Source organism: Pteropus vampyrus, unplaced genomic scaffold, assembly GCF_000151845.1.
Source record: "Pteropus vampyrus isolate Shadow unplaced genomic scaffold, Pvam_2.0 Scaffold122, whole genome shotgun sequence".
Classification (NCBI taxonomy): domain Eukaryota; kingdom Metazoa; phylum Chordata; class Mammalia; order Chiroptera; family Pteropodidae; genus Pteropus; species Pteropus vampyrus.
In genome coordinates this window covers 1,749,065-1,774,303 of record NW_011888903.1, presented here as the reverse complement: position 1 = coordinate 1,774,303, position 25,239 = coordinate 1,749,065, and the positions used below count along the sequence as shown (strand labels likewise).

Below are 25,239 nucleotides of genomic sequence, written 5' to 3'. Positions count from 1 at the left end.
TTTCTGAAACTCAAAGTCAGCTTGTTCAGGGAACAGTCATAGCAAAAGAATGAGATTAGAGAGAATCACAGATTAGTACAAACAGGCCCCTCACTCAGGGGTAAGACCTGTTACAAAGATTCTCCAGAAAATGCCGAATAAACGAGTTTTTCCCCTTATCAATATGAAAAGAAATCCAGAGAGTTGAGGAAAACCAACTGAGTGAAAAGAAGGGCCAAGATGAACAAACAGAACAGTTGATCCTGGAGAATATAAATAATATAGAAAGCAGAAGGGTAAGTTATTTTCAGTATTCTTGGAGATTCTTAGTGGGCAATCAATCCACTAAACCGTAACAACAAAAGGTTACTGTGAATAAGTAGACCCAAGAATGTCCTTGAAATTCAAAATAATTTGTCACTACTGGAAATAAATATTCTGTACAGGACTAAAGAATAGACTGGGCATTGCTGAAAATCTAAGAGGCCCAAGAGAAAGGCAATTTACAGAACATTTTTTAAAAGACATTGAAAATATGAAAAAGATAAAAACAAACCATACCCAGGATACACAGTATTCACTACGGAAAAGAACAAATGTTGGAAAGAAAATATTTTTTTTAATTGAAGAAAGTTTCCTTTAACTGAAGAAAGACACCTTTGTAGATCAGAGGGGAATGTTAGGGGGAAAAAGAGTTAAAAAACCTCACATCTAGATACATCACAACTTCTAGGATAAAGATGTTTTAAAATTTTCAAGCTCCTAGAATCAGAAGGAAACATGTTACCTGCAAAGGGAAAGAGTTTGGCATCAGATTTCTAATTCTTAAATATGTTGTTAGGTGGAGCCGTAGTTATAACATCCTATGAAAAATTATTTTGAACCTAGAATTCCATTTCCAACTACCTGTCACTCAAATCTAAGGGTTTAAGACAAACATTTTTGGACATGCTTTCTATTCTCTTTCTGAAAAGAACTTCATATAGTATATTTTCAGTGACATAAATACAAATCTAAAAGGAAGATATGAAGGACATAGTTCCATAGTGTAGCAGTTAGCACATCTGCTTTACACACAGAAGGTCCTGGGTTTGCGCCCCGGTGGAGCCAAGGTCCATGGTCTACAGTCATGCCACCCTGAACAAGCCCGATGTCTAGTCTCGGAAGCTAAGCAGGATCGGGCCTGGTTAGTACTTGAATGGGAGACCACCTAGGAAGACCAGGCATAAATAATATTAATAAACAAACAAACAAACAAATAAATAAATAGAAGATGTGAAGACTAACTCAGGATTTTGATGAAAAATTCCAGTGACATCGATGAGCAGTTGGCATATTTTAAAACAAAATATGAGAACTTTGTGAAAAATGTTATCAAGAAAAGAATAAATAACAATACACATATTGTATGAATTAGATACTGACAGTCACTGTGTCATTGTATTGATGATATGAAATCATATTGTCTAATCTAATGAATAGGAAGAAAGGCAAAAACTCCAGGGAAAGTAAACTATATGAACAAGTCATAGGCTAACTACAAAACAAGCTATAATGTGACATGATTTTAGGCTGTTCATGGAGTATAAGCATACTTTCTGAAAGGAATAGTAGATCTCCTGGCATCAGGTAATTTAGAAGAGCCAGATGGACAGACCTGAAGCTCAGAAATTTTGTTCACTTTATTATTTCTAAGTAAGTTAAGTTCAAATAAAATAAAATGTAATACTTTAAGTTATGAAGAATGATACTCTTGGGTGGTGAGATTATTTTATGGGTGGCTTTTCTTTACCCATCTCTGTATTTTCCTGGTTTTTTTTTTTTTTTTTAATTATTTTTTATGGCGACATTGGTTAACAAAATTCAGTAAGTTTCAGCTGTACATTTTAACAGGCATGTATATATTTACATTATATTTTCCTGGTTTTCTAACAGAAACTGTTTTACAATGAACAATAAATGCTGTTTGAAAATAAATGAAACAAAAACAGTATTAATAAACAAAAGTCACTAAAGAAGTATAGCTTAGGACTTTTTTATACACTAGCCTGTCTGAATAATCATGACCTGTAAACACCATTCCAAGTGCAAAATTTTTTAAAATAGTATTCCTAGTATTACAAGAATACTTAAATGTGGTTGAATACATTACACAATGTGCTTGTGCCCACGTACATGAAGCTTTTGATACTGTAGATACTTTGACAAGGAAATCAGGTCATAAACCATCATTTTTTCCACTCATCTCTTTGGAATGGCTGTCTTAATTATAAGAGCTCAGATTTTAGTACTCCCATACTATCAAGGTTTGATCCTTGGATCTCTAATCATAGACGAGTTAGTTAATCTATATGTGCTCAGATTCCACATCTGTAAAATAGGGATTACAGTCATAACTCAGTAAGTTGTGTTAAAAAGACTAAATGAGTTAATATATGAATGCACATAGAATATTGACTGGCACAGAATAAGCACTTGGTAAATATTAGCTTTAAAAATAGTGAAATTTCAAATAAGGCTATCACAGTAGCCATGTCCAGTATTTAAATGAAATATTCAGAACTGTATTTTATTTGACATTGCAGCCTCATACTCTTTAAAAAATATCATATTTACCATTATAAAATGGGAAAATCTAATCAAGTTTACTCGTTTATAATCATTTACAGTAGTTCATAGAATGGCTTTTTTCTAGCCTTATTGAGGTATAATTGACATACATTAAAGTGTGCAATGTAATGATTTAATATATGTATATATTGCAAAATGATTATTGCAGTAAGGTTAGTTGACACATCCATCACTTCACATAGTTACAGTTCTCTGTGTGTGATGAGAACTTTCAAAATCTGTTGACAACTTTCAGATATACAGTACAGTATTGTTAACTGTAGTCACCATTCTGTACAGTAATACATCCTCAAAATTTTTTCATCTTATCACTGGAAGTTTATACCCTTTGACCACCTTCACCCATTTTCTCCATTCCTCAACTTTTTTGCTTTTTATAATTAATAGTCATGAATGAGGTATTTATAATCTCTTATTTCATACACTTATGGAATATGTAAATCAAGATATTCTGTATCTAAGATGTGAATGTCTCAAGATCTAGCAAAGAATAAATTAATCCAAGTTCATATTTGAAATTCAACTTTAACTTTGGATGGGTATGTTTAAAGCATTATGTTATTTTTCTTTTTTATTCAAAACATTTTACATATAAATTAACAGTGAACCTCATTTAATATCATACTTTATTTTAGATCCTAGATTTTATGGCAGAGTTGTTTTTTCAGTATACTCGATCATGAAATAAACATTAGAAGGTTTTTATTGAATGCTTATGGAATGATCACATTATGACATCATTTTATAGGGTGTACAGTTTATCTTGACTATATTCAGTGCCTTTTCTGTACTCAGAAGTAATATAGCATTATGGTTGTGAGTACCTATTTTGGAATCACAGAAACTTGGGTTTGAAGACCTCGCTCTACCACTTATTAACTGGTCATGCACAAATTTTTATTTTTAAAATTGTTACATAGTAGTATTCTGGACATGGAAAGTGGATATAAAGATGAATAAGACAACCTGTAGACTTGTGTAAATACGTATTCATTTTAAGTTTTACCAAGGATAATTTTCAACAAAAAGTTCTCTCTCACACTTGTTAAGTTGTACAAACTTTTTTTAATCACTGTATAATGGCATTAAATTGCAATTAGCAAATGAAACAGTTTATGTAATTGTGCATCCATCACCCCTATTCTCTCTCCTGTTTTCCCTCTCCCTTTTTTGAGGAATACTAAAATATTTTATACATGTTGTCAATTATAACTAGTGCTTTTATCCATAAAAATATAAATTTCACCAAGCACTAATTTAAGAAAAACTTGGCGGGGGGGAGTGGTATTTTATTTCTTCTCTACCCTCACTAATTTCCCCTCACCACCACAAAAAGTCTATATCTACATATGTTCTTCGTTTATTTGAAAGACTGGTGGTTTCCACTGCCCTCTTTTAAAGGACCACATACTTCTATTGTAACCCTGTAATAAGTGAAATAAGTGCCTGAAGTCAGCCTGAACCTTTTTGTTTTCAGTCTTCTGATAGAAAGTTAAGCAAATATGAAAAGTTGTGGAATTTGTCCTTTTTAACATATGTGCTTTATTGAATTTGGCAGTATTTAATGTTAAACATACTTTTTATTTTAAATGCTTTTAATTACGTTTTTGTCTTTCTAGGCAGTGAGTTAATATTTATCACATGCATGGTATATGCCAGGATATGCTAGGTACATTACATAAATTAATTTAATCCTCACAACAGCCCTAGGAGTTAATCCCTAATAACAGATTGCTGACCTGTTAAGTGGCAGAACAAAGATTTGAACATAGTGCTAAAGGCAGAAACTGTGTACGTTTCCATTATACCATACTGATTGTTACTGAGCATGAAAAGTTCGAAGTCAGATGGTCCCGATGTCAGCATATAATCACAATATGAATTTGAGGAATGTTTATTTGACTTAATGATATCTGTTATGATGTGTGCCATGACTAAACTCCTCGTTATATTTGAGTGTTTCAGCTTCTATTATGTAAAAACACTTCTAAAAATAAAGTAGGTGGGGGTTTGGGGGAAGTTTTTTGCCATAGAGCCTACTAATTTAAAAATTTTAATGAAAGGATGCATTTTCATATGTAATGTATTCCTGAAAGTATGTTTACATGTTACCTGGTTTTGTTCAGAAAATTAAGAAAATTGTTTTAAAAACTAAATATAGTATGCATGTCTAGGGGTTTTGGTTTGTTTTATTCTGTACATTGCAGAATGTATTCATTATTTAAAACATTTTTAAGATAGATTAAAATTTATAAACAAATTAATATTTTTTTATTATAGAAATTTTCAAATATATGCAAAAGTAGAAAAAATAGTATTATGAACCCATATGTACTTATTACCCAATTTTAATAATTACCTTATGGCCAGTGTTGTGCCCCTCTGCATTCTTCCCTACCCCATCATTTTGAAGTCATTTTCTTGGAAACAATTTCATAGGTATCTCGAAAAAAAGGATTTAAAAAAAATTTAAACATAACCACAATACCATTATTATACCTAAACTAAAATTGTTTTTATTAAATCCAATTATTCCAAATTCTGATTGCCTGATAAAATCATAGTCTTTTTAACTTCAAAATCAGTTCATATATTGCAAATAAAGTTTATATATTGCAGTTGGGTGATATGTCTGAGTATCTTGTTTAAATTTATAGCTATCCCCTTTTCATTCTTATGTTCTTGCAATTTTTTGTTGAAATAACCTGATCATTTGCCTGGTAAATTTTCCCAAAATCTGGATTTTGTTCATTGCATCTTCATGTTTCATTTAAGGAAAATTATTTTTCCAAGTATATTCTTACCTCAATTTCAAATTTTCTTAATTTATCTACAGTGAGTTTAATGGAAAACTGACTTTAATGTTGGGAGGGAAAAGATTCTTGCGATACAAGGGGATTTTGCTGGAGGTTGAACAGGAGATTATTTTAGTAGTTCTGGTCAATTTTCTTAATTTTTGTCAAGGCCAAGGTGAACATTAGGCTTCTTTTTAAACTAATTTCTAGCACTTAGAATTGGCATAAACTCTCTGTATAAGTTACTAAAATATTTTACATACTGATTTTGCCCATAATTTTAAAACCTTATTTTTCATCATGACTTTTCAAAATGTTTACACACTCTATATATCTATATCTATATATATTTGCATGTAGATATATAGCTATATCTAGTATTTTCTTTCACAATTGAACAGTCTTCATGTCAATGAGCTTCTGAAGGAGGCTAAGGATTTTTTACTTTTATTACATCTGGCAGTTTCTATCTTAATTGTATTACTAGTGTCAGCAATTTTTCCATTTTCATAAATTACAAAATACATAGGTATTCAAATAATTCTACAAACTCTATAAAGATGATACCATTGTTTAAAAATAAATTTCTGGCTAATTGAAAAATGTTCAACAGCTGATATGCAAAAGTGTGAGCTCAATATAGGAAGATAGGTGTATTAGGGCATAATGTGTGAAAGTAGACTTGTGAAAGCTAAGGGTGGCTTAGAGCAAATCAGATAACAGATTTGTGCTCTACCTGGCAGATGATGTTGGAACTAATGGCAACTGGATGAAATGTTTGACAGACACCCTCTTCAGTTGCTGAGTTTAAAGGAGACAACAGCAGTGAATTAGCAAAACAGTAGTCAGTGGCAACATCATTCGCCACCTGAATACTATACAAAATTATAAATTGGATAAATTTGTATTTCATGTTTATATCCCTTTGTACAGCCCTATCCCACCAAAAGCCACAGCTCCACTTGATGTCTTAATACAGTCCTAAAATTCTCTATTTGTACATTTATTAAGTACCTACTATATGCTAGATATTATGAAAGTCTCTTAGTATAAATCATAGACTTATATTTGAAATACCTGTTGAGTAATGTGGAAGACAGAAGCAGAGAATTACAACTACTTCACTGGAGGTTACCCTCCCAGAAAAGACTCCAAAACTTCCATAAATAAGCCTTTTTTTCCCTTCATTAAGCACACTACCACTCCTATCGTCCTCCATCCTACAAATATAAAATACAGATTTTTCATTCTCTGTAGATGCTATTAATCAAGTAGTATACCTTTGTAAGTTTACAGAAAAATGAGTCGTGTGTGGGTGTATGCATATATTTAAGCACTTACTCATCTAGAATAGGTGGAATGCTTTGAGGAATATTGTGAAGCAGGTAGCCTCCCTTTGCCCCTTTCCTTTTCTGAGAAACACAATCTTTGACCTCCCATATTCTTGTGATCAGAATAACAGGGATTTAAAAAAAAAAAAAAAAGATCTTTCAGAATGATTTCAAGACAGTGATGTTCCCATGTTCCCAAGGGGTAAATGAGAAGTTAACTTTACCCACTTCCAAACCACTCCAAATAAGCATATTACCCATGTAAATACCAATGCAAACCTAGCCTCAACACAAGTGCCCTACCCAACATCCTCCCCACAACAGATTACTACCTTTAGGTCCTTCCTATATGTAAGTTTTGGAACTGCTCTCTCTGACCACTAATCTAAAATATCTCCTAGTTAAGTAGATGGGAAATAATAAAGAGCAACTGATAAGAATCCATATAAGTATGCATGGAAGTTTGGGGAGGAGGAAGTGTAGTATACTTGTATGACTAATGTGTATAGCAAGAAGGAATGAAAAATGGGAGACAATGTAGAATACATCATAAAGTCAAGCAAATACCTTGGGCTGGCTGTGACTTTGTTTACATATCTCTTAAATGGGCATAATAATTGCTGCCGTGAAGATCAAATACTATTTGCATAGCAAATAATAAGATTCAATAAATGGTGGTAGTGGAATGGTACTTCAAATTTTGAAAAGTCTTATACTATCATTGGAATTTTTGTTTTAATTTAGAGTAGAGAGCCTTCGGATGAAAAGGGACAATATGACATATAGTGCTGGCCACATTGTGGTTTAAGGTGATAATTGATGTAGGCAAGAGTAATGAGAACCGGAGCTAGGACAGTGGTAGTGGAAATAGAGGAAAGATGGATTCAAGAGATGGTCCAGAAATTGAAACTCTGAACAGTTGAATTTGGAAGTTGAATTGAGGGGATTGAAAACAGTTTGAAGTTTTTTAGTTTGAATAAGTAGATTGGTGGTTATGCCAGAGAGGTGGAATATACTGGCTTTAAGCAGCAAGAGGAAGCAGTTGTAGAAGAGAAAGTAAATGAGTTGAATATTTTCAGTCTTGAGTTAAGAAAACTGAAAGAAGTCCAAGAAGATACAAGTTAGCTCGTTGAATCTCAAAGGACAAATTGGGACTTGACTGTAAGTTCTTTAAAGTTAGGGTCACAGCATATTTAGTTTTGTATCATTATCAACCACTCTGGAAATACATGTGGCATTAGTAGAATAATTGTTTTCAAAAAATAATAATCATTAAGATAATTCAAACCGAAAAGCCCAGCATCTGCTGACTTTTTTTATTAGGCATGTGAAATGTAATTGCTTTGTCAAATGCATACTGGTTATTTGGAGAGATTTTAAAGAAGGGCTTTACTTTATGTACTGTCATCTCCCTACATTAGTCACATCGGCTCCATTTGCTTGCTGCTTTTTTTGAATACCACACAAGAAAAAAAAAATGGAAATTTCTGGTAGCTTCAGAAGGGAAAAAGTCAAGCCTAAGGATAATAGTGATTTCAAATAACATTTAACTATTCTCTAGATGTCACTAGTGTTTTTTGGCAGTTTCTGAAAGTGCCTCAAGATGTACCAGAGCAACTTTCAAATGTACTTGTGTTTTTAATCAATTAAGCTCTATTTTATTTAGCAGTTTTTTTATGAAGAAAAATGCTTTAACAAAAAATTTTGTGTTAATGATTGCTTAACCTTCTTTTTTTCTTTCTTAGTTTCCCAAATAAAATTGTTGAGATGATAAACATTAAAGATTTAAATGAGCTTTTTTCAGAATTAATTTGATAAAATGTTTTAAATACAAGTTTAAATTTATTGATTAGATATTGAAAACTAAAAATATTCAAACAGAATGGAAAATAACTTAGTATAGTGATAACCATGGCCATTGTAACTATAAGAATTTGAGGATATAGAGAATCTATGTAATTTTCTCACTACAAACAATCATCTCATCTCCTAAGACAGAACAAACACTTTTTTAAAAAGCTACAACTACACTAGAGTTCAGGACCCGCTTTATGTTCCTGGGTAGTTAGAGTAAATCAAAAGATCTAAGATTGCTTAGAGAATAAAAGGGATTTCAGTCTGGTCTGCAGTGACACCACAGAGGTAGGATCTTTGCTGAGATCACAGACTAGCCAGCTTCTGGTCATTGCTACTGGCTCTGAGTACCACTGTGCAGAGGAGACAGCTTGATAGGTACCTGCAACTCAGTGACTAAGTCAGGTTACATTCCTTCACTGGAGTGATTCCACTCATCATGAACATTAATGAGTGTCAGGCTAACTTATTCACTTTAGAACTGACACTTCCCTTTTTTAAAAATATGAGTCTTTTAAAAAGAACCGTAGGAAGAAAGGTATATCTGCATCGGAAAGCATTGCTTAATTATCTTCAGTTGATGAATCAGAAACACAAATGAGAAACCACCTTGCATCTCTTTGGGTACACATATATGTGTAAGCCTTAGAGAATTTGAATTTAGCCTTTAATGCATATATTCAAAATGATAAGCACTATAAGTAAAATATACATAAGATATATATGTGTAGTATAATTTAAGTAATGTATAAATATGCATAGGCAAAAAAAAAGGACCAAAAGAACATAGGCTAAAGAAATTATAGTGATGTTATGGGAAGAAATACATGTGGAAAAATGAGCTACACCAATAATCAAACAGATACCATTTTACATGTATTAGTGAATTTTTTTTTAATAAATTTTTTATTTCTCAATTACACTAGACTTTCTGGATTATGTTTCTTTCACGTTTACAACATAGTGTCTAGACATTTATAGAACTTAAATGATCACCCCAAAAATTACAGTTTCGTTCTTTATTTTATACTTTAGAGTCAAAGAAGTAAAGATGAGTCCATGAAATCCATTGGTGGTAGATTAAGGAGTTTAGGGAGATCTCTAGGACTGCACAAAAGGCAAAATGGAGAAACAGATAAAAGTGAACGGTTCTAGGATGTCCTCCCTGTGCTCTGGCATTGGCAGGGTCTCTCCTGTGCTCTGGTGCCAGTGGTCGTGCCTTCAAGGCCCTGAGATGCTACAGACAAAACTCAATGCCTTTCTCTGGCATCTCACAGCACTTAGAGAAGCGACTTGAGATCATTGGTTTGCATGTTTTCCTTCCATTAGATTGTGATTTCCTTTCTTTGCAGACACTCCATCAAGGAGAAATTACTTTCAAATCTGGTTGTCAGAAGCCTCCATCCTCACGGATGGGTGTCTGGCCTATGATTCTTGCTTATTTTGTCTTTCCCACAAACATTAGGATAAGGCAAGACTATCTTTGTTCACTCTCAGTATTCAATGATGTTTTAGAGTTCCAGGGTCAGGTCTCTAATGCCCACAGTGCCTCAGGTGGGCGAGAGTACCCTCTACATTTATATCTGGTCAAGAAGACCGGAGAAGTGACTATGGAGGTACTGGTGAGAAGCTGGAGATCCTGAAAATGGTTCTTCCTTCTAACAGCCCCAGGATGATGCCATGTTGGCAGCCTTAAGATGAACTTTTTAAAAAAAAAAATTTTGTGATGATGAAAGCAATGTGTTATGTGAGGAATTTGGAAAATACAGGAAAGCTTGAAGAATGGAATAAAAATTACCTATATTTCCTCCAGCCAGAGTTTAACACGTATCCGGTTTAGATGTATTTCTCTTGTTTCTTTTTTCCTACACACACATACACGTACACAAATTGATATACTGCTGTTTTCAAGTAATGATATATACAAAATTTTCCTGCATCATTAAATATTTACAATATCAAATAATTGGAAGCAACTTGAATGTCCCCTCAATAAAAGAATCTGTTTAAATGATTATGTATTAACTCATTGTAATATGCAACCCTTAAAAATAGTAGTGAAGAAAATGTAGCTTCAAAATAAAATGTCTATGATCTGTTAAATAAAAAAAGGCATATATGAAACTATATACATGCTGTGATTTAAGCTACCTATTTATAATTAATTTTCATGCCCTGAAATCCTTCCTGAAATTCCTATATATTCTTCATGTTTCAGCTTCAGTGCTACTTCTTTGAGAAGCCTGCTTTTTTCCTCTAGTTCTCCTAAGCAGAATCTCCCAGGTGCACCGTTTGGGCCTACTATCTACTGCCATTGTAACAGTTCTCAGATTGTATAACTGTTAAGAGGCATGGCTTTTTTTTTTTTTTTCATCTTGTCACTACTAGCTCCTAGCTCTGTGTGCCTGTCGGAGCATAATAAGTATTTATTGATGACTGATTCTAAGTGCAGAACTGAGATTTTGTGGGATATGCAAAGGGAAAAAATCATACTCCATTTCCAGTAAAACTAACAAAAAAACGGAATATAGTTATACATAAGCCATGAAGAATTAAATCCTTGAAAACTACCAGTAGAGAAGTCTTAAGAAAAAATTATAAATAAGAGATTAACAGAGAACACCTGTTGCATAAGAACATATTTTTGTATTCATATAATCGAGGACCAAAATAAATACTAAAGTAGGTTTTACTTTTTTGCAACAAAGTTTTGTAGTTTGATACTTTGTATTGCAGTATTGATAATTGGAAATGGAAAGTTATTTTTTTTTGCATATGTACAAGTAATTATAATTTCAAAAATGTTCTCTTTTCTAATACCATGTGTCAGTATAACTATATAACTCATTGGCATTTAGTAATATTGTCTTGGAATATCTTCTCCAAAAACAAGATAGTGATCTCTCTAGAGTTCTACAGTGTACAATACCTTATAGACATTCCAAAATACTCCTGGAATTTGAATTTTTGTGTAAAGAGAATATTTGAGAGCTAGATCACTTTAGAAGAAGATTAATGTATTAAATTTATAATTTTAATATTAAATACTTAGCAAATGAAGTATTATTTTGTAATGAGTTTGGTTCCCCCACACTCTTACCCCCTTGGTCAGAGAGGCCTGGGTTTTCTTTTCAGTTAGAGGCCCCATGTGTACAACATTTCAGCTAAGGTGCCCACCTAGAAGGAATAAAATATTTTTCTTAGAAATGATATCAAGAAATAGAATATAGCAGTACTTTGTGTACATTTATACAACAGTTTGGATGCAATTAAATTTTTATGTACTTAAATTTTTGTGTACTTAAAAATATGTAGGAATTCTGGGCCTATTATTTCCTCTATTATATTGAAATATATATCAGGATACATTACTATAGATAAGAAAGCTAAAGAACAGAGTAGCTTTTTTCAAATTGCATGTTCAATTTATCTGTTACAATCTTGATTATGTAATGAGGGGGTAATCTTTGGGTTTTTTTTTTTTAAACCAAGTAGTCATTTCTTGTATAGTCAAAACCATTCACCTTTATTTAAATTACTGTCCATTATGGGAATCACTTGATCCCTTAAGATTTTAATAACAAAAATTCTTGAAACATATCAAACAATCTGATGTTTACTTAATTAAACTCTAAGTTAGTGGTTCTTAACCTTTTTTGCAATAAAGAATCGAGTTAAATAGTCTGTACAGGAAAAAAATGTACATATATGTAAAATTTTACATAATGTTAGTAGCCAGTGTTTCCCTAAGTTCCTTGGGTTGTGAATTTCTTCATATTGTGTATTTATGATATATGTATTATAAATTTAGTATATTGTATGCTTTTAGAGGTGTCAAGGGATCTCATCCTGAAGCAGATTTTCTATAAAGCTTTTCCACGACACTTGTAGCAGAGTTCTTACATATTTTTATTGCATTCACATATAAATCTGAAATTTTTTTCTGAATTGTTTAAAATATTTACTATATATGCTATTTTTTTCTCTATCTTATTTTTCTGATAATTGTCTTGGCCAACAACAGATTTCTTTTCTTATTCTAGATTCTGAAGAGGTTCGGTCTGTAAATCCTTCCAGCGTTGATGAAAATATTGACTCTGAGACTGAGAAAGACTCTCTCATCAGTGAAAGTAAACAAATAATTCCCAGTAAAGCTCCTCTTCCATCTGCCCTTGATGAGTATGAGTTCAAAGATGATGATGATGAAGAATTAAATAAAATGATTGATGATAGGCATATTCTTAGGAAAGAGCTACGAAAAGAGAATGAATCTGAAGTAGAAAAGAATAGTTTATTTGCAAAACAAGAAAAAGCTTTCTTTCCTAAATCATTTAGAAGTAAAAAACAAAAGCCATCTAGGGTATTGTATTCAAGTTCTGAAAGTTCAGATGAAGAAATTCTTCAGAACAAAAAGGTTTCTACTCCATGCTCTGTCCCTGAAACATCAAATTCTGATATACAAACCAAAAAGGAATATGGAGTTTCAAATGAACACAAACAGAAAGGCAAAGTTAAAAGAAAATTAAAGAACCAGAACAAAAATAAAGAGAACCAAGAGCTGAAGCAAGAAAAAGAGGGGAAAGAAAATACGAGAGTAACAAACTTGACAGTTAATACTACTCTAGACTGTTCAGAAAAGACCAGAGAGGAGGGGAATTTTAGGAAATCTTTTAGCCCAAAAGATGATACATCATTACATTTATTTCATATTTCCACTGGTAAATCTCCCAAACATTCTTGTGGACTAAGTGAAAAGCAGTCAGCACCACTAAAGCAAGAACATACCAAAACATGTTTATCACCGGGAAGTTCTGAAATGTCATTACAGCCTGATCTTGTTCGGTATGATAACACAGAATCTGAATTCTTGCCAGAGAGTTCAAGTGTAAAATCTTGTAAGCATAAGGAAAAAAATAAACATCAGAAAGATTTCCACCTAGAATTTGCCGAAAAGTCAATTGCTAAAATAAAGGATGAAGATCATAGTCCAGCATTTGAAAATTCAGATTGCACGCTGAAAAAAATGGATAAAGAGGGTAAAACATTAAAAAAGCATAAATTGAAACATAAAGAGAGGGAAAAAGAAAAGCATAAAAAAGAAATTGAAGGTGAAAAAGAAAAATACAAAAATAGGGATGGTGGTAAAGAACTGCAGCGGAGTGTGGAATTTGATAGAGAATTTTGGAAAGAGAACTTTTTTAAAAGTGATGAAACTGAAGATCTCTTTTTGAATATGGAACATGACTCCCTAGTGTTAGAAAAAAAGTCAAAGTTGGAAAAAAACATAAAAGATGATAAATCACCCAAAGAAAAGCATGTCTCAAAAGAGAGGAACTTTAAAGAAGAACGAGAAAAGGTCAAAAAGGAAAGTGAGAAATCCTTTAGGGAGGAAAAAAAAGATTTAAAAGAAGAAAGAGAGAATGTACCTATAGATAAAGAAATAGAATTCAGTTCTTTAGGTATAAGTGCCAGTGAGGATTCTATAGGATTACATTCAATGGAAAAGGAAATAGAAATTGAAAAACAAGAAAAACATATAAAAGAAAATAAAGAGAAATCTGAGAAACGATTTCAAAGTAAAGAAAAGGATGTTGAGAAAGCTGAAAGAAAAAATTCTGAAAAAGAGAAGAAGGTAAAACATGAGCATAAGTCAGAGAAAGATAAATTAGATAGTGAATGTGTTGACAAAATAAAAGAAAAAGACAAGCTATATTCACATCACACAGAGAAATGTTATAAAGAAGGTGAGAAGATAAAAAATATTACTATTAAGAAAACTGATGACAGAGAGAAAAGTAGAGAAAAGATGGATAGAAAACATGACAAAGAAAAACCTGAAAAAGAGAGGCATGTAGTGGAAAGCAAAGAAAAGCACTTGATGGAAAAAAAAAACAAACAGTCAGATAATAGTGACTACACTAAATCAGAAAAAAGCAAAAATAAAGACAGGGAGATAGATAAAAAGGAAAAATCTAGAGATAAAGAAAGTGTAAATAATTGCAAACACTTCCAGGAAGAGAAGAAGTCAAGTATAGCAGACAGTAGTAAAGTACAACATGACAAAACTTTATCTGTTAAAGAAAAAACAAAAGATGAACCTTTGAAAACTCCTGATGGAAAAGAAAAAGATAAAAAAGATAAAGATATAGACAGATACAAAGAACGAGACAAACATAAGGATAAAATTCAACTAAACAGTTTACTCAGACTAAAATCTGAAGCAGATAAGCCCAAACCTAAGTCATCACTAGTATCAAAAGATATTCGACCTAAAGAAAAGAGGTTACTGAATGATGATTTAATGCAGACAAGTTTTGAACGAATGCTGAGCCTTAAAGACCTAGAAATAGAACAGTGGCACAAAAAACATAAGGAAAAAATTAAGCAAAAAGAAAAGGAACGGTTGAGAAATCGTAATTGTTTAGAACTTAAAGTAAAAGACAAAGAGAAAATAACAAAGCATGCACTAGCTGAGTCCAAAAATAAAGAGCTTATGAGGTCAAAGAGTTCAGAGTTGACTGATGCTTATACCAAGGAGAAACAATGTAAAGATGCTATAAGTAACAGATCACAATCTGTTGACACCAAAACTATAATGAATTTAGGGAAATCATCCTTTGTTTCAGATAATAGCTTAAACAGATCTCCTAGATCAGAAAGTGAAAAGCCGGGTCTCAGCTCCAGATCTGTATCCATGATTTCGGTTGCTAGCTCAGAAGATTCCTGTCATACTACAGTGACAACTCCAAGGCTTCCAGTTGAGTATGACTCTGACTTTATGTTAGAGGGTTCAGATTCCCAAATGTCTTTTTCCCAGTCACCTTTTCTGCCAGTTGCCAAATCTCCTGCCCTTCATGAAAGAGAGTTGGATAGCCTACCTGAACTGCCAGAGCGGATTAAACCACCATATACAAGCAGACTTCCAACATCCCATCTCCGATCATCTTCTGTAGATGATGTTAAACTAGTTATAAACGAGGGGAGACCAACTGTAGAAGTTAGAAAGTGTAGCATGCCATCTGTCATTTGTGAACATACAAAACAATTCCAAACAATAGAAGAAAACAATCAAGGTGGCTTAGCTGCGCCAAGAGATATTTGTCCTTCTCCCAAACCTGAGGTATCTTCAAATGTGCCTGAAAGAGAACTTTCAAATGTGTCTAACATACATTCCAGTTTTGCAGCCTCTCCATCTAGATCTGTAAACAGCAAATATATTTCAACCGATATAAATGTTATCAAGAATACTGCTCCAGTGGGCACTTTAATAGACAGTCCTGTACATTTAGAGCCATCTAATCAAGTTGGTGTGATCCAAAATAAAATGGAGATACCTGCTGATAGACTGGAATCATTAAGCACCAGTGACTTTATCTGCCCAAATTCTAGTACACCTGATCAAGATTCTTCTGGCCAGGGTTTTTGTAATTCCGAAAACAAAATATTGAAAGAACAGAATACTGACTTTTTATCTCTGCACCAGGCTGAACTGCCAGTAAACTCTTGTGCTCAGGATGCAGCAGCCTTTCTGCCTTCACAGCAACCTTGCTCTTTCCACAGCCAGTCACTTGCAGATGCTGAATCTATTTCTAAACATATGTCTTTGTCATATGTTGCCAATCAAGAGCCAGGTATTTTACAACAGAAAGATGCAGTTCAAATTATCAGTTCTGTTTTAGATACTGATACTGAATCTACAAAAGATATGGAAAATAATTTTCCCCTAACAGATGTTCAAAAGACAGATGCCTTTGTTCCAGTGTACTCTGAAAGCACTATTAAAGAAGCATTGCCAAATTTTGAGAAAGCTAATACTTTGCCTGTTTTACCATCAGGAAAGGACTTTAATGGAAGTGATTCCTCTTCCCAGCTAAATATACATTATACGTTTAGCAAACTAATGTATAAGTCTTCCATTGGCCGTGAGGTTGAAAATAGCATTTCTGATATTCAGGTTATTTCACATGAAAAAGAAAAACTGGAGAGTTTGGTTTTTACTAATTTGAATGATAAGTGCGATTCTGATTTATGTGAAAATGCAGGGATGCCAAAAGGAAACCTAAATGAACAAGATAATCCAAAACTTGATCCTGAAAGTGAAAAGTGTTTGCTTTCTGTTGAAGATGATGAATCACAACAAAGCACTTTATCAAATCTGGAAAACCATTCACAGCAACCAGCTCAGCCAGAAATGCACAAAGATGGTCAACTAATTAAAGTAGAATTAGAAGAAAATGCTGAAGATGATAAAACTGAAAGCCAAATCCCTCAAAGGATGACTAGGAACAAAGCAAATACAATGGCAAATCAAAGCAAACAGATTCTTGCTAGCTGTACACTATTACCAGAAAAAGACAGTGAATCTTCATCTCCCAGAGGAAGAATAAGATTAACTGAAGAAGATGATCCTCAAATTCATCACCCACGGAAGAGAAAAGTGTCGCGTGTACCTCAACCTGTGCAAGTGAGTCCGTCTTTACTACAAGCAAAAGAGAAAACTCAACAGTCTCTGGCAGCCATTGTAGATTCTCTGAAACTAGATGAGATTCAACCATACAGTTCAGAGAGAGCGAATCCATATTTTGAATACTTGCATATAAGGAAAAAAATTGAAGAAAAGCGCAAATTGTTGTGTAGCGTTATTCCTCAAGCACCTCAGTATTATGATGAATACGTGACATTTAATGGATCGTACCTCTTGGACGGAAACCCCTTAAGCAAGATTTGCATTCCCACAGTAAGTAACATCACTAGATATACAGTGCTATCCAGTAGAAATACAATGCAAGTCACATATGTAGTTTCAAATTAATCTAGTAGCCACATTTTAAAAAGTATAAAGAAACAGGTGAAATTAATGTAATATTTTATTTAACCCAATATAGAAAAATTATACTGACATTTTTTTTGTGTGTGCTAATTATTTGAAATCTGGTGGGCTTACGGTACATCTCAATTTAAACTAGCCACATTTCAGTAAATGCTCAGTAGCCATGTGTGGTTAGTGGCTGCCTTATTGACCAATACTGGTCTACAGTATTTTGTTTTTCGTTATCTGCTTTTCCTTTTGTACCTTTCTTTAAAGAGTAATTCCTTTACATGTACTTTTGATCCTATTCCCTCCAGTCTTCTCTGAACCTTCCTCTATTAAAATACTTCTCACTAGTATATGTTTCAGTTTCCCCACTCCGTTGGCCTTTATCCACCCATTCCAAACATTGGGTCTCCATCCTAGGAAAAAAAAGTTACCCCTTGACTATGTCAGTTTGTCAAGCTCACCCTTTCTCTTTCCTTCACTATCATGCTCTGGGAGAGAAGTCTGTGCCTCATGTTTCTTCTATATCCCCTCCTTTTTATCTTTTGACTGTTATGCGTTGGCAGTGGTCACCAGTGAGTTTGTAATTGCCAGATTCATTGACCTCTTTCTTTTTCTACTTGATCTCAGTCATATTTGACACTGTGGCCATCTTAATCTTCATAAAATCCCCCCACTCTGCCTCAGTCTTTCCTGGTGGTTCTCCTCTCTTTTTGCTTCTCTTGCCTCACTGACTCATCTTTCTATCTCTTTTAATTAATCCTCTATCCACACTTTAAACATCTGAGTTGTCTAGGAATCAGTTCTTCAGTCAGCTTTTTGTCAGTGTGGTCTTATCTATCGCCATGGTTTCAGCAGTCTTTCCATATGCCAGTTAGTCCCCAAAAAATCTTATAAAAAATCTCCATATCATCTCTGCTGACCTCCAGAATCAAATGTATTTGCTTCCTGGGCATCCTCACCTAAATGACTTTCAGACATAGGTTTGATTCCTCAGGAAGCTGGCTCTGAGATTGTGTGCAAGAGATTTATTGGTGAGTGCTCTGAGGAACAATACATGTAAGTGTGTGAAGGAAGCAGAATTGAGCAGAGTGAGAAATTGAACTGAAATGCAATTGCAACAATGACCTCAGCCGAACCCATGGGATCTCTGGAATGGGATCGCCTTTCTGATAAATAACCTACAGTCAGGAAGGAAACATGACCTTGGCCACACCAGCTTGCTTCTCTGAATCATCATTTCTTAGAACTCCAGTGAGAACTGTCAGCCACCAACAAACACTCTTAGGAGTTGGAAGCTAAGTGCCTCATTCCTGGAAGGTTGGTGGGGGCAGATATAACCATATACCATGCCATTCGCTCTGACCTTAGACTTCACGTAGACCACAAAGAATGATTTGTCCTCATTCCCTTTAAAAAAAAAAACCCTCAGATCTGATTATGTGACTACCCAGCTAAATATCTTTAGAGACTCAATTTTCTATAGACCATAATCTCCATCAGCATATACAAGGACTTCCTATACTTTTCTAGGCTTGGCTATAGTTACTACCCTACTGTACATGATGATCCCCAGGCTGTCTGTTTCACAAAGCCTTTGCCACGTGTTCCTCCTTCCAAAGCCCAGTTCAGAGAAAAAAAGTTTGAAGAAAGATGGTTTTTTAGTCCCACATCCACAGAATATACCTGATGCTAGTGCCTTTTAAATCGTAAAAGGCAGATTTTTATATAACCCTACTAGTGATAAGCAGTAGTAGTAGATTTAAAAGAATAGAGTTATAAGTAAATTGGTCATACTTTAAGCAAAATAATTTGTTAATGATTCAAAGAATACACACTAAGAATTTTTCTGTTTCTTTTATTTCCCCTTAAAGGGTAAGAAATTTTAACTGAAATGCAGTTGTATCATAGGCTTGAAATATAGGTAACACTTTAAAGAACTTATTTAAATGAGAACTTCTTGGAGTATCAATATTGTCCCCATTTCTTGTCCTAGCTTATAATTATTGTCAGCCTATTAGGATAAAGGAATATATCTCAGTATGTCTGGCACAGTATAACTTAGTTGACTCTTCTGACTTTTCTGAAGATGAGACAAACATTGTGCTTCATGATATGGTACAACAAGAAGAATATTCAAGGATCACAGACATTTGTTGCCATACTTGGATGTGTCTTTATGTTAATGATAGAGTACATGAATAGATTGGGTCAGCTTTCTGAACCTCCAGCATCTACCAGAAAGCACAGTCCACCAGAATAATCAAATTAGAGATTAACCAATCATAAGCTTTTTGGAGTATGGATAAATAAAATGGATTATCACATGTTATAAAGAAGTTTGGAAACCACAAGTCTATTAGAAAACAATTTCACCTATTTTATAAAAGACTTAATTCATTAAATGTAAAACTCAGCACTTTAGTGCTTGATTTTTACCATTTCTACAATACACTGAGTACTGATACACTCAGACTGCTATAATCTTCAGGATTGTTTGCTAGATGCTTTTTTGTTTTTGAGACTCCTCTCCCTGTCTGTGAGCTATCACTTAATGATACTTTAAAGTATATCTCTTTAATAAATAACTTCTTTAGTCCTTCTGATTTGCTCTTTGAAATTTGCTATGGTCTCAAAACATGTAAGTTTGCTGGAATGCCCCACTGTGTTTTAAATAGTTGAAATTGAGCAGTAACAACCAATTGTATAATCGTTACTATTATCATTTCAGAGAATATCAGAATTTATATTTTCATGAAGTTATCTACTAAAATGGCTTAATTTTATAAGAATAGCCTATTATTATAAATGAAACCTAATACGTTTAACTAATTTTTTTTAATTTAGATTACACCACCTCCTTCACTGTCAGATCCACTTAAAGAGCTTTTTCGGCAACAGGAAGTTGTAAGGATGAAACTACGTTTGCAACACAGTATTGAAAGGGTAAGAAATATTTACATTTACGCTAAAAGTAACTTTTCACAATAGATTATGATGGCCTACAATTTTATGTTAGTGAATTTTTCTTATTTAGAACCATTTGGGGAAGTTGTTTGTTACCTTGTGCTTATGCAATCAGATGGAGAATTTTTAAGCCTGTTTTAGGATAGCTTCTTCCATGTTACAATTCATGTTGAGTATATTTTTTGATGTATAAAAGTGTCTAATAATTTCTTGTCATTTGTCGGATTTACAGAACTGTAACAATAAATTCCTAGTTGGACATTTGGATTTCCACATTTTGGAATTGTTGCTTGGTACCAGCACTACTTTGGTGCAAAATACTTAAAATTAACAAAGGCTGTGCTTACTGGCCCTTTTAGGTCTGCCTTAGTATTCTAGTTTCTACTGGTTAGTCTTGACATGAAATGACAGGGGGGGAAAAACCTTTTTATAAAAATCATAAAAGTTATTTCACTTTGCTTGACAAAAATAACACCTTAATCTTTTGGGAGAGTCAGGAACTTCTGAAAATGTGGTAGAAGCTATGATTCTTTTTCACAGGAATGTACCCATACTCATATATAAACAAAACCTTGTATATAATTTCTTTGATTCATATATGATTAGTTCTCTAGGGCAGAGGTTCTTAACCTTTTTTTGTGCCATCAACCCCTGTAACAATCTCTAAATATAAAATCTTTTCTCAGAATCATGTTTTAAAATAAATTTATGGCATTACTACAAGAACAACAAATAAAGAAACACTGATAACAGAACTTACAATGCTGTGCATGACCCATGTCCATGAGCAATTTGTTAGCACTAAGAATTTAGGTGAAATAATACATATCAATAGCTTTTTTACCTATCAGGCACATACAAAAGCCATGCCACCTTACACACATGTAAGAGTTGTCATTTGAACTGTACAATTTGCAGAACTTTAACAAGTAGTGAAAATGACTCACATCCTTCCACATATTGAGCAACAAAATAATTTAGAATTGCAGAATACTAGAAAGCAACTTAAATGTCTAACCAGTGTGAAAATAAACAACTTAACAATTTGGTTACAGAATAAACTACTAGCTACAGAATTGCTTGATAGTAGGACAGCTGTGTTGCACAGTTATCTTTATAAAGGAAAACTGCTATTGTGTGTGATAACTATTGGAATTTCAAAGAAGAAATTAGTATAAATATTGGAGGACAACATCTACAACAACTATAACATAAATTGAAAATATTTGTGATTTATGTGGATGACAAAGATACTTGTCATACTTCTTATATTACTGTGGTTTGTGGCATATGTTCATAATTAAAAGAAATGCCAGTTGGAGATTAGTGAAAATAAAGACATTCTTTTCCCATCCAAGTTTACAGATGACCCTTTCCTCATTCTATCTATAGGATTGTTGAGCATGTGAAGAACCCAGCTTAAGAACTGCTGTTCTGAGGTTTTTTTCCCATAGAAAACAATAGCATTTAAATACTATATTAAATGAATGAACACAACTTGCAGCCAGAGCCCCGGCCCCATGCCCCATTATGCCTTCCCTAAGAACTAAGTGGAAGCAATGCTTTGGGAAATGTAAAACCCATTCTCAGAAGACATTATTTGAGAGATTCTGCTCTAGAAGTTTAAAGATAACAACATTAAGAATGATGATCTCAAGTGGAATATTTAGGCATATCATTACCTCTGTCCTTGAAGTGCTAACCAGACTTCTCCTAATTGATGTTAAGCCAAAGAAGATAGTTACCACCAGATGCACAAGTCTATCACCAGGATCAGGATGGTATCTGCAGCTGGACTCTAGGAATTCCCTTTCAGCTAAATGCAGAAAATTGCCTCGATCATTCCATTAACCTTCTGATAGGGTAACTCTTCATGTTACATAATTGGAAATTTTGAACCCCACTTAACTAACACATTAAGGAATGATTATATTGTGATTATCAGAGGTTTACAAGTAGTTAACATCAGAGTACATTGTGTTTATTTCTGTGAAAATATTTTTTATAAAAGAGAAGCTGCCACCACAATGGCATACCACTTCAAGCCCATTAGAATGGCTATAATAAGAAAAGACGTAATGACAGATGTTGACAAGGATGTGAAAAAATTGGAACCCTCATACATTGCTGTTGAGAATATAAAATGATACTTCTGTTGAAAACAGTTTGGTGGTTCTTCAACAAGTTAAACATAGAATTACCATATGACCTAGCAGTTCTATTCCTAGTTATTTACTTGAGCATGAATAGTCATAGCAGCATTATTCATGGTAGACCAAAGATGGAAACAACCCAAAAGGCCATCAACTAGTGCATGGATAAATAAAATGTTGTATATTCACACAGTGGAATATCCTTCAGCCATAAAAAGGAGTGATGTACTTATACTTGCTTAAACACAAATGAACCTTGAAAACATGCAACATGAAAGAAGCCAGTCACAAAAGACCACGTATTGTTTATCTCATTTATATGAAATGTTCAGAATAAATCCATAGAAACAAAAAATAGAGTAGTAGTTGCCAGGGAAAGAGGAAGAATGGAGAGTGGCTGCTGGCTATGAGATTTCTTTTGGGAATGATGAAAATATTCTGGAATTAGTGGCAATAATTGAACATCTTGGTGAATATATTAAAAGTCACCATTGTACACTTTAAAAGATAATTTTTATTATATAGATATCTAACCACTATCCTGTACAGCTGAAACTAATATAAAATAATATTGAATGTCAACTGTAATTGAAAAGAAAGGAACAAAAGAGGAAGAGAGAAAGCAAACTTTTTAAAAGAGAATGCCAATTTGGAAAAAAAAATTATTTACATTTTTAGAACACTAAGAGTTCCTAAATTTTTCAAGCTTACTGTGAAGAAAAAAACTACTCTGAGACACAGATTCTTTAGCACATTTTAAGTGGTTTTATTTTATTTGAAAACAAGTGGTTGAAGAATTGATTTTTTAAAATTCTTTGTTCAACTAGGAAAAACTCATTGTATCTAATGAACAGGAAGTTCTACGAGTTCATTACAGAGCTGCAAGAACATTGGCAAATCAAACACTGCCATTTAGTGCATGCACTGTTTTACTGGATGCAGAAGTCTACAGTGTGCCACTGGATGCTCAGGTAAAGTGCTCACTGATACTGTTAGAATGCTGTTAGAATGGGGTGTTTTTTAATCTATTTCCGTAGAAGAAACTTTATTTCAACAATCATTAAAGTTCAAGGAAGAAATCAACTCTTTCGAACCACCTGAAAGTAGTCCCATATCACCTGATCCTGTATTTTCTAAAGTCCTCTAACATAATGTCTAATGATGATGTTTATAATTTAAAAGCTTATATTATAAAAGCAGATATGTGTTTAGGCTATTATAAAACAGCTATATGTTTAGGATAGTGCCCCTATAGATAACTTGTAATTTGTTTCTTAAGTGACACACCCAAAGAATGAGACTGGTAGGAGGGGAGTTGCAGAGACATGTGGCATTTTAAAATCAGGAGGGATATCTCAGGTACGAAGGTCTCCACTTGAGGAGCAAGGGGTCCTAGCCTCGCACCAAGCTCCCCAGCCCTGGGTTTCAGTGCTGGGAAGGTAAGTCCCCATAAATTCTGTCTGAAAACCAGCAGAGATTGGCTGAGTGAGAAGTGGGTCTGCTGGAGTAACAGGCGTTCCTCTTAAAGGGCCCATGCACGAACTTACTGCTGATGGACTCACTCTGAGCTCCAGCACTGGGGGCAGCAGCTTGAATTTGCCAGGGACATACAAAGAGGAACTGAATTGTCCAGCTTCAGGGCGAAAGCTGGAGGTGCAGTTTTCTTCCAGACAAGAGTGCTGACAGAAACCATTGTTCCTTTGTTGAACCCCACCCCCACCCCGCATGCAGGTGAGTGCCATATCTGAGTCTCCCATCAACCTACCTAACACCAGTTGCCCAGCCCTGGTGATTCTTTGAGAGCTTGCCCCACCCAATTTGCGGCCCCACCCAAGCTGCTACCAGGGGCTTTTCATACAAATGATGTATATTGCCTCATGCTGCGGACCTTTGTAAAATCTCACAAACCCTAGACAATCAGCATCTGGCCTCATTGTGCCCTGTACTTCTTGCTAATCAGTCCCAAGCCCAGCACAAGTGGCAACCATGTGCAGATCACTTTGTAGTTCATACAAGTGGCCCTGGTCAGGGCACAGGCAGCAACTGGCCTTGCCCTGCACCAGAGCACCAATCAACCACCTCCACAAATGACACACCCAAAGAACAAACTCGGCAGGCACCAGATCCATGCCAAAGCGAATCCTGCTTCATAGTGTCTGCTCCTGCACAACAGCTCCTCCACTATAGTCATGGCCAGTCCTCACCAATTAGCTTGAGGGTCAGTCCTTCTTCTTGATGTGCTAACATCATTCAAGGCTCAGCTACAACAGGAGGGTACACACAACCTACACAAGGGACACACCTGAAGCACCTGGCTCAAGTGACCAAGGAGACTGCACCATTGGGCCTCACAGGACACCTACTACCTAAGGCCACTCTACCAAGACTGGGAGACATAATATCTCTACCTACTACATAGAAGCAAACACAGGGAGGCAGCCATAATGAGGAGACAAAGAAACGTCCTAAATGAATGAACAGAAAAGAGCTAAACAAAATGGAGACAAGTAATCTGCCAGATGCAGAATTCAAAACACTGATTATAAGGATGCTCCATGACCTCAGTGCAAACTTCAAAAAAAGGAAACATGAAAATGGAGATAGAAAACAAAAAAGAAGCAGTCAAATGAATACAATAACTGAAATGAAGAATGCATTAAAGGGAATCAATCAGCAGTATATTAGATGAAGGAGAGGATTGAATTAGTGATTTA

General features: G+C 34.2%; 1 protein-coding gene across 5 annotated transcripts in view; it reads left to right on the top strand.

The window, feature by feature from the left end:
- Positions 1 to 25,239, top strand: part of ANKRD12 (ankyrin repeat domain 12) — a 118,453-nt gene that overhangs the window by 80,186 nt on the left and 13,028 nt on the right. For 4 of the 5 annotated variants that reach the window (XM_011366162.2, XM_011366163.2, XM_023534184.1 and 1 more), the window contains 3 exons: positions 12,634 to 17,327; positions 20,253 to 20,351; positions 23,353 to 23,496. In XM_011366162.2, the coding sequence (XP_011364464.1) occupies positions 12,634 to 17,327; positions 20,253 to 20,351; positions 23,353 to 23,496 (4,937 nt within the window). The remainder of the gene's footprint in view (positions 1 to 12,633; positions 17,328 to 20,252; positions 20,352 to 23,352; positions 23,497 to 25,239) is intronic. The other variant, XM_023534185.1, reaches the window with a different exon arrangement.